At 41.5% G+C, this 10,147-nt stretch overlaps 1 protein-coding gene across 2 annotated transcripts in view; it reads left to right on the top strand.

The window, feature by feature from the left end:
• Positions 1–10,147, top strand: part of TP53BP2 (tumor protein p53 binding protein 2) — a 27,404-nt gene that overhangs the window by 11,431 nt on the left and 5,826 nt on the right. Inside the window, exons 6-15 of one of the 2 annotated variants that reach the window (XM_010018391.1) lie at positions 350–531; positions 940–1,104; positions 1,511–1,739; positions 3,470–3,580; positions 4,014–4,153; positions 4,892–5,381; positions 5,727–6,508; positions 8,348–8,485; positions 9,080–9,213; positions 9,760–9,926. In XM_010018391.1, the coding sequence (XP_010016693.1) occupies positions 350–531; positions 940–1,104; positions 1,511–1,739; positions 3,470–3,580; positions 4,014–4,153; positions 4,892–5,381; positions 5,727–6,508; positions 8,348–8,485; positions 9,080–9,213; positions 9,760–9,926 (2,538 nt within the window). Of the gene's footprint in view, positions 1–349; positions 532–939; positions 1,105–1,510; positions 1,749–3,454; positions 3,599–4,013; positions 4,154–4,891; positions 5,382–5,726; positions 6,509–8,347; positions 8,486–9,079; positions 9,214–9,759; positions 9,927–10,147 lie in introns of both variants that reach the window. The other variant, XM_010018390.1, reaches the window with a different exon arrangement.

Below are 10,147 nucleotides of genomic sequence, written 5' to 3'. Positions count from 1 at the left end.
TGCTGAATTCAGTGTTAAGTGAATTTAGACTTCTACAGATGAAATTCATCTGCTTAATGTAGTTTTATTTCCATACTTCAGAAAGTAAAAAATGTTCTTTTCCCCTCACCATCAGTGCTCTAAGTAGACCGAATTTACATAACCTTGCTAGTGCATTTGGTTTTGCAAACACCTGGAGGGTGAGCTGGTTTGACAGGGACTCTGAGTCTGCGGCAGCAGGACGCAGCCTTGGTGCAGCGCTGCTCTGGAGGCCAGCAGGGCACTCTGTCCCCTTAACTGCTGCCTTGGAAGCAGCCCACACTCTAGGCTGTTTCTCAGGGCAGCTATTGTGCTCTCTCGTCCTCTCCAGTGGAGGAGATTGAACAGATGAACAGCCTGTTCCAGCAAAAGCAGCGCGAACTGGTGCTGGCGGTGTCAAAGGTAGAGGAACTCACCAGGCAACTGGAGATGCTGAAGAACGGCCGAATTGATGGTTACCACGACAACCAGTCAGCTGTAGCTGAGCTCGACCGCCTGTACAAGGAGCTGCAGGTAATGGAAAGCCAGCTTATGACCTGTAACTTTAAGGGCTAAAAGTTGGTTGGGTTGTTTCTTCCCTTGTCAGAAAGAAATCTCGTTGCTTCTGTTCCTGACAAAGCTGTGTGGCTGCCTGTGTGCTGAGGATGGAGGGTTAGTTGTACAGGGTCAAGGTAAATAGGGAAAGGAGCACACTGTGTATATATCTCTTCCTTTCTGTTGGAGACTAACCAACATATTCTCTAGAGAAAACAATCTGAATTTGTCAGCATGACTTGACTTTTTAGAAGGCTTTTCTCTTTGTAACTATTTCCTGTCCCCCATCCTCAAAGTTTATTTTTTATTTTTGTTGTTTTCCTCTCTTCCTTTCTCCCGTTCCACACACCCCCCCCCCTTCCCCCCCGGCTTTGTGAATTTATTCAGTTGAGGAACAAACTGAACCAGGAGCAGAATGCCAAGCTGCAGCAACAGAGGGAGTGTTTGAACAAGCGCAACTTGGAGGTGGCAGTCATGGATAAGCGTGTTAATGAGCTGCGAGAGCGCCTGTGGAAGAAAAAGGCAGCTCTGCAACAGAAAGAGAATGTACCAGTAAGTGTGGGATATTTAATAACAAAAGAAATAACTTCATTTGTGACCCATACAGTCTGAAGTAAAAACTTGCTTGTAGGGAAGGCTGTACAGATGCTAGACTGGTTTTTTTTTATCTGTAAGTGGTGGAAGTCTTGTATTATTAAAGTGCTTTTCATGGTACATTGGTGTTAACCTACTTACTCTTTATGGACAAGAAATCTTTTTATGCTGTTGTGGATTTTCTTTTAGATGCTTTTTTTTTTCCTATTACTACTTCAGGTTTATATCTCAAGCACTTTTTAATATTGGAGTATGATTTTTCTACCGTTTTATACATTTTGACTTCTATTTCAAACTGTGATGGATGGATACTGCAGCATAGCATTCTTTAAATTGTCATCTTTGTCCCCCTTCCTCCACCAAGGTTTCTTCAGATGGGAATTTACCACAGGCAGCAGCTTCTGCTCCAAGTCGAGTGGCAGCAGTAGGTCCTTATATCCAGTCTTCTACTATGCCACGTATTGCTTCCAGACCTGAACTTCTGGTGAAACCAGCATTTTCTGATGGGACACAAGCTTTGCAGGTACCTGATGGTCCGCTGAAAACGCAAACTCTGCCCAACATGAGGGCTGGGAGCAGTTCACAAGCTAAAGTTCCGGCAGGTAATAGCTTACAATTAATATTTCTTCCCAGAAATGTTTTGTTTTTCTTATCTACTAGCTCTGTCTCTTTGCTTTATAATAAAAGAGTGTTATTTGCAATGTCATTCTTATTACTTGCAATTTTCCTGCACCAGTGAATATATTTTGTAAGCACTGAGGTTATACAATTCAGTGTATTATAAGTTAAGTAATACTTTTAGAGAGCAATTTGAGTTGTTTATACAGCATAGAAACCAGGATGATTTTCCTGTAAGCTGGTTATTCATTTGTTTATTTTAAAATACTCCTAAAAGCTATACAACAGTGTTTGAGTGTCTAGAGGCAGTTTTAGGACATACATGGTAACAGCCTGGTGCCTGGACTTAAAAACTGGCAAAGCCAAGTTTTCTAATAGTGCATTTTGGAAATGAGACATGTCAAGGATTAATTAACATTACAAGAAATACTACGGAGGAGGCAATTTATCGCAGCACAAAAATAGCAGTAAATTTGCTAACATGTTGCTGGTGTAAGAATACAGAGAGACAGAAGTCTAACATCTGACATGAGGCTTGGCCTCTCCTGCTCAGAGTGTTAATGGAGATTTGCCTGGCTTCTCTCTGTGGCTTTCTCCTACAAGAAAGTGAGAGTAGAAGTCTGGAGAAACTGGAGAGCTCCAAGTGTCTCTTCTGTGCTATCTTGGGAGAAGACTCACTTTTAAGCTGGGAGAGAAGAGAAACTTTGATCTTCCCAAAAGGAAAAAGTAGAGACTGAGCTTGTAGAATGATTGCTTCTTTTTTATCTTTCTCCCTTCATCTCCAATTCTGGCAGATGTTATTGAAGTAGCCATGGCACAAAACGAGTCCAAGTGTCTCCTGCTGTACTGGGAAATGGGGAACTGTTTCATTTTATCTGGTTTGCAGATCCTAAAACTGCTGGAATTTTAGTGATGGTCCATACAAAATGTGAATGTTTGCTATAGGAATGTGTGGTGTCGTGCTATTTAACTTGAAACATCATGCCTTATTTTTTTTAGCATTTGGGCAAAACAACAGGTCTCCTAGAGAGACAGTATCTGATACTGTCAGAATGGAACTTTTCTCCTACTTCTTATCACTATTGTTTGAATTTACTATCACTTCCTGTACTAGATAATTTATGGTTTGGTAGAATTTACTGAAATATTTGAACTAATAGCAAGTTGCAAGCACTTTCTTAGTTGTTTTTGAAGCAGGCTGGATGTCTGCTCCAGTGAATGTATAGACCAGCTTTAATGCAGTGCTTGTAGGTACATGAAACATGCAGGTGATTTTTCTACTTTTTTGGATATCACTGGCAGGATCTATTTGTTCCTTAAAGCATCATGCTTTTGATTCTCATCCCTTCTTACCATCCTGTCACTTTTAACTTACTGTAAATATCCAAGGAAAGCTTCTTACTAACTGGAAAGAAGGCAGTTTAAAGCAGTTTGTCTGAATGCTTTAAGTGCAGCCATGTGCTAGGACAAATAGTTTTGCTGCTGCTTTGATAGTTATGAGCTTGGTTTTGCATTCCCTTTTTAAAACAAGCAAATGAGAGAAAATCTAAACTGATAGGATTTACAGCAGTTAACCTGTAAGTGATATGTGTACACTGTCTAGACCTGAGTCTTATAAAAATCCCCTACCTGTAAATAAGTCAAGAAACCTATTATTTTAGCTTAATTTGTTCTGTTTGTTCTCTCCCAGGTTCTGTAGTCCCCAGTGCAAAATCTTCCTCATCTGCCGCTGACTGGAGCAGTTCAAATGCAGACAATCATGCTAGTCAAGGATCATCAGCCTTGACTTCAGGAAAAGGAGTTGCGACTAGTGAAGGTCAAGATACGTTCTTACGTGCTCAGCATAATCTTAATATGTGGAGAATCTACTTAGTGATACCTGTCTCTTCTAAATGCTTCAGTAAATTTATAGAATTCATATGAGAGCAAACAAAATCAAAGAGTATTGCAATGTAAGCTTCAGTGTGGTGTTGCAGGGATTAAGAAAAAACCAAACAAAAACCACCCAAGCAAAGAAACCCCCCAGTAAAACCCCTCCTCATTTCAGGTGGTGAAGTAGATACTAATGCCTTTATACATGCTCCTTTTGGAAGACACAGCATTTGGCAGGCTCTTTGGCCCTTCACACAGGGGTAGGATGGATACTAAAAGCATCCCTTGCATGTACTGTCTTGAACATTGCACAGAACAGGACTCTTCTTCCTATAGTTGTGTTGTCCCTTTTAAAAGTCTTCCTCTCTCTCTAACAGCAGCTGAAGGAGAAACTTTCTTACGGGACAAAGAGAAGAAAGTGCGTCCATTCTCCATGTTTGATTCTGTGGACCAGTCTGCTGGGCTCGGCACACTGAGAAAGAACCAGAGCAGTGAAGATCTCCTGCGAGAAGCACAGGTATGCAGGAAACTCTTGAACTACTGCATTCCATCTGACAGGGATTACTACACTACTTTTCCAGTGTTGCTGTTGGGAAGCTCTTTGAAAAGGACCTAGGTCTTCTTTAAGAGACAACTTCTAAGGAAACAGATTATTTTAGGCTTTTTTAATGGCAGGTGGTAATTCAAAATCACTGTGAAAATCTACATGTTAACTGAATACATACAAGTGGCTGTGTTACTTGTACTCTTTGTGTGTATTTTTTTTTCCCAAAGGCTCTATACAGAGGCATTTGCATGGGTTTTCTTAGAATCCTTTACATGTTTGTTTCACTGTTCAATGCAGCAGTGTCCTTCAGATGTTTGATTGCAAGATTTCCCACCTAAATCTAGACACAGGGGCAATTTGATCAGGTAGAGGTGAAGTAACATAGAAGAACTGGGGATGGATGGCAAGCGCTTTGATGGAAAACAAGCTTCTTGCCTACAGGTGCTACTGAGTGTCTCTGCTATCTCTAGAGAAATTACTGTGCTCTGCCATCACTTGTTGTTTTAAGCATAGTTGTTACAGAAAGAATGGGTTCAAAGTATAGAAAACTATGATGATAAAATGTTTCATGATGTTGTAATCAGTATTGCAGCAACAGTAGAAATGTTTGATAACGTGTCATTCTTTAGGGCTCTTTAGACCTTCACAACAGAACTTCCAAAACATGTTTTGCTCTTTAATCTTAATGAATTTTCTTCTGTCTTTCAGACAGCCAATAAAAATGTAACAAAGGTACCACCACCTGTCCCCACTAAACCAAAACAGATAAACTTGCCTTACTTTGGTCAAACCAGTCATCTGCAACCTTCTGATACTAAGCTGGATGGAAACCTGCAGAAGCTGCCTTTGGCTGTTGTAACTATGGGGAACAAACAAAAACCAGTGGCACAGCAGTCTTCCCATTCTTCTCAGCAGATACAGCAAAGAATTTCTGTATCACCTGCAGGTTCTTCCTCTAGCCAGGACCAAATTCTTCCCTCCTCCAAACAGGAGAGTCCCCCAGCAGCAGCTGTGAGACCTTTTACCCCTCAGCCATCCAAAGAGAGCTCACTCCCACCATTTCGAAAGCCTCAAACTGTGGCTGCAAGTTCGATTTATAGCATGTATACGCAACAGCAGACTCCTGGGAAGAACTTCCAGCAGGCAGTGCAGAGTGCTTTGACGAGGGCACAGACCAGAGGACCACACTTCCCAAGCGGTAAGCATGTGGCTCTCTACCTCTTGTCTCAGATAGATGTACTTTCCACCTGGTCCGTGGGTATAAAGCTGTTCTTCAGTGGGATTAAGCAGGTTAGCACAGCTGTAAGACTGTTAGGTGGATCTTACATGCTGATATATCAGTGTTAACAAGAAGTGCAGAATATCTGCCAGGCATTTGCAAGATAATTTAATGGTAGTCCTGGTTAATTAATGCTGCTTGGTTGATGGTATTACTCTACTTCTTTGCCCTACATAGGTGAATGAGGTTGTGTGTTGTTTTTAGGTTGGTTGATCAAATATTTACACTTGTTCTTTCCCCATCCTTCCCTGAACTGCTTTGCAGTGTATGGCAAGCCTGTGATGGCAGGAGCTGGTATACAGAATCAGCTGCCACAGACAGAGAACATCTACTCAAACCTCCAAGGCAAGCCAGGCAGTCCAGAGCCTGAGATGGAAACAGCTGCCTCTGCTCATGAGAATCACGAAACTGAGCGGATACCCCGTCCCCTCAGCCCGACCAAATTGCTGCCTTTCTTATCCAATCCGTACCGCAACCAGAGTGATGCTGACCTGGAAGCACTACGGAAGAAGCTGTCCAATGCACCCAGACCACTGAAGAAACGTAGCTCCATTACTGAGCCAGAAGGACCGAATGGCCCCAATATTCAGAAGCTCTTGTATCAGAGAACCACTCTGGCTGCAATGGAGACTATCTCAGCTCCATCACATCCTTCCAAACAGACAGCGTCAGCTGCCAGTCCTGAAAGCCCAGCAGAAATCCCAAATCCTTATCTAAGTGCAGAATCAGAGAAAGAAACAGTTGCTTCTGTGCCAGAACCAACCATTGTTGAGGAAACAGAAAACACACCAGCAGATCAGAGTGAAGCTGCTGTTCCCTCCATAGCTCTGGACGCTCTACCTGAGGGAGTATCAGATGGTGATGAACTCGCGCAGCCAAAACCAGAAGAACCAAGCCTAGAAGCTTCAATGCCACTAGAGGTGTACATGGAAGAATATCCTCCATACCCACCACCGCCCTATCCATCTGGGGAACCAGAGAATTTGGGAGAGGACTCATTCAATATGAGGCCTCCTGAAGTTACTGGACAGTTTTCCTTGCCTCCTGTAAGTACTAGCTAGCCTTCAACTTGGCCTTACTGCCAAGTCAACTTACTGCCATGTCAGTAAGTCATCTCAGGCTCTGCCATAAATCCTGTGTGTTGTATTGTAGAGCTTAGGCAAACAGTCGCACAGTCTAGAAGTCTCTGTGTGAGTATCTTCTTTTTGTGTGGTGCAGAGTGACTGACAATAATGAAAAGTCTCTGGAATTAATGACATGGTGAAAAGTTTCAGACTTTATATACAAATAGTAAAACTCTTCTGGGCTTTAGAGAACATTCTTGGAGAAGTCTGTCTACTACATACAGACTATACTTTCTTCTTAAGAGAAATTAAAGTTTGTTGGGGTCTTCGGAGGCACAGAGACAGATTTCACAAGCATTTTCCACTGTGAGATAGAAACTAATTATCTTAGTTCTGGATTGCATTTGTTTATGTGAAAGTGCCTTGCTTGAAAAGGAGAAACAAAAGGAGAAAAGGAAGACTAATTTCTGCTTTAAAAACTCATTTGTAGACATCAACTGCTTGCATTTCTTCTACTGAAATGTGTTCAGAATTTTTCTTTGATGCCTGATCTAACATCAGTCCATTCTCAAGTTGCATCGAAATAGTCTCTTTGGGCTAAAGGTAGGCAGAGTTAGAGTTTTACCATCTTGCTTCTTTTGCAAGTTTGTATCTGTGGTTGTAAGGTGTTATCTCACTGTTGTGGAACAGAAATAGTCACTGCTTTCAGTTCCTCAAAGAATTTCTTTGAAAACCCATCATGAATAGAATTTTAATGACTTGATACATGAAAGTGTTTTTTGCTCCAGCACTTCAGCACAGAGGACTTAAAAAGCTTCGTGTGTTAAATAGTCATCGCATGGTTTTGTGCCTTAAAGACTTTGTCCTTGCTCCCTTTTACAAGGAAACTAGAGTAGTAGGATTTCTTATTTCTAAGAACTCTCTTCTAGTTGGTTTTGTGATAATTCTTGACGATGAGAAGAAACCAGCCCAACTTCTTGATTTGATATTTAAATACTTGGTTTGTGCTGAGAGGCTTTTTCTTTCAGAAGCCTGTACTTTTAATGTTACATATAAATCAACAGGAAAAAGAGTATTTTCTGGGAATCTCTTCTTAGATATCTTATCTTTATGTGTTTCCTCTTGCAAAACATGAGTAATTTCTATTCATCTTTGCCTGGACATCTGTCAGAAATTTACATACCCTTATGAATAGTGCTTATTGCTACTGCACAGCCAGCTGGGGAGAGCGCTGAGCTAATGCATGCATATTCTCCGAAGGAAAGCGTACAAACTCAGCTATAGAAACACTTGCTTTCCAGTATCACTGGGAACATCTAAAGTGTTTTTACACTTGGCTCTGTATTCTTTCCAAACCATTTTCCATAACTGTTTGTTTCTCCTAACTTCTGCTAAATTTAGGAAAGTGTTAGGAACTGAACATGGGTGCTTAAATAGTAGTGTACTTAATGGAGAGTGCTACTTGGTTTGTGTAACACCTTTGAGAGCTAATGCTAAAATGGTCTTAGTAAAAAACCAAAAAGGCATCTTTTTTTCCTGATCTTCAGGGATTTGGGAGTTTTATTTTGTTGATGTGTTTCATCAAGATGACTTCTGTATTTGAGTTGAATAGTGACCTTGTCCAGAGATAGGCAGAGATTTTTCACAACATGCCTAACCTACCATATTCATAATATGCCAGGGAGTTGGATGTAATTGTCTAAATTTCATACTAAACGCTGCCTTAATTGGTCATTTCTGCTGTCATTCCTAAATAAGCAATTCTGTATTCTTGTTCTGCTCAGGTCAAAAATGCCTGTAACTTGTGTTAACTTTTCACAGGGGAAGAGGACGAACTTGCGTAAAACCGGCTCTGAGAGAATTGGACATGGGATGAGAGTGAAATTCAATCCCCTCGCGTTGCTTCTGGATTCATCTTTGGAGGGAGAGTTTGACCTCGTGCAGAGAATAATTTATGAGGTACAAATGCTAACTTGTAAGACAAGGAATGGCAATGCTGGTTCAAACTGGGAAATTGCAGCTTTTTTGGACTGAGGAAGCTAAAATGATAGTGCACAACCTAGATCTGTCCTTGAGGGGATAAGCCCTAACAGGACATGGCCACTTGAAAGCTGATTTTAAAAGTGTGTCAAATCAACACTGGATATTTAGCATCGATACTGTAAATTTGCAGAAGAATTCTTTCCTTATTATGTAGTGTTTCATCCTCCATCTGGCATGTTACCAAATAATTTGATAAGCAAAATCCATGTGAATTTTGCTTATTAAATAGACCTATCAGAAACTTGTTACAAATACTTCTACTCATTTAGCAAGGTAGTATTTCTCTGAACCACTCTAGGTTCTCACTATTAAAAGGAGATCGCAAGCTTATGTACATCTTCTTGTGAGATTATTTACTACTGTAGTTTTTTGCCTGTTTCTCATGTCCTTCGTTGGAGTATAGCTCAAAATCCAATTGCAGATTAAGACAACTCATTTTTCTGTGTGAAGAAATGTTTATTGTAGAGTGTTTTCACCAGAATGTGAATGGTTCCTTTCCTGGCTCAATAGGTTGAAGATCCCAGCATGCCCAATGATGAAGGGATTACTGCACTGCACAACGCTGTGTGTGCTGGGCACACGGAAATTGTGAAGTTCCTGGTACAGTTTGGTGTGAATGTGAATGCTGCGGATAGTGATGGATGGTAAGGCTTTCTTTAAGTGGCACTGTCTCCACCAGAGAGCTAGGGCTTGGGGACTGCTACAGGTGCTCACTTCACTTCTATAGAGCTTACAGTAACTTTTCCACAGCAGAGCAACAGCAGTTCTCTGTGGGACATTGTCCTGGGTTCAGCTCCATATGCGAATGCACAGAGGAGAAAATAGCCAGGCTATACAAATATTCCGTATATGAAAAATGTGTCAGACGCCCAGAAGGGTGGATATAGTTGTCAGAAAATCACTCTGTTTCTTCAAGAAACATGCTCTGGGCAGTATCTAGCCCTGCAAATGTTTCTCAGGTCTTTGTCCAGTACTCTGATAACTTCAGAACAAAGCAAAGCAGAAAACCACAACCTGCAAACTAGGCTTGCTCTTGACATCCCAGGTTAAATGCTTCTTGTAGGAAGCCTTCAGTGATGTAGTACTGATTGCTGGAGGTCATGCATGAAAGCAGTTTGCTTCTAGGAGTCTGTAAGCATGGCTATGAGCAGTATAAGTAAAGTGTCCTCTCTTTCTTCTTGGCTTGCCAGGACCCCATTACACTGTGCAGCATCTTGCAATAACGTGCAGGTGTGCAAGTTCCTGGTGGAGTCAGGGGCAGCTGTATTTGCGATGACCTACAGTGACATGCAGACGGCTGCGGACAAATGTGAGGAAATGGAGGAAGGCTACACACAGTGCTCCCAGTTCCTGTATGGTAAGTGATGACAGCTGCATTCTGGAGCATGCTAGGAACTCACCTGGCACTTTTCACTATGTTTTTGGAGGACAAATGTAAGTTACATGCCTAGGTTGTGTGCCTATGCCTTGGGTTCCTCTGGGGAAGGAGAGAGGTTTTAGCCAGCTTCTTGTCACAGAATGAGGTCCAATGAGACTAACGTCATAACTAACATCATAATATTCAACCTATAGAGAAGG

This window comes from Nestor notabilis, unplaced genomic scaffold, assembly GCF_000696875.1.
Source record: "Nestor notabilis isolate BGI_N333 unplaced genomic scaffold, ASM69687v1 scaffold31457, whole genome shotgun sequence".
Taxonomy (NCBI): domain Eukaryota; kingdom Metazoa; phylum Chordata; class Aves; order Psittaciformes; family Psittacidae; genus Nestor; species Nestor notabilis.
This window is presented reverse-complemented; position numbering and strand designations above follow the sequence as displayed.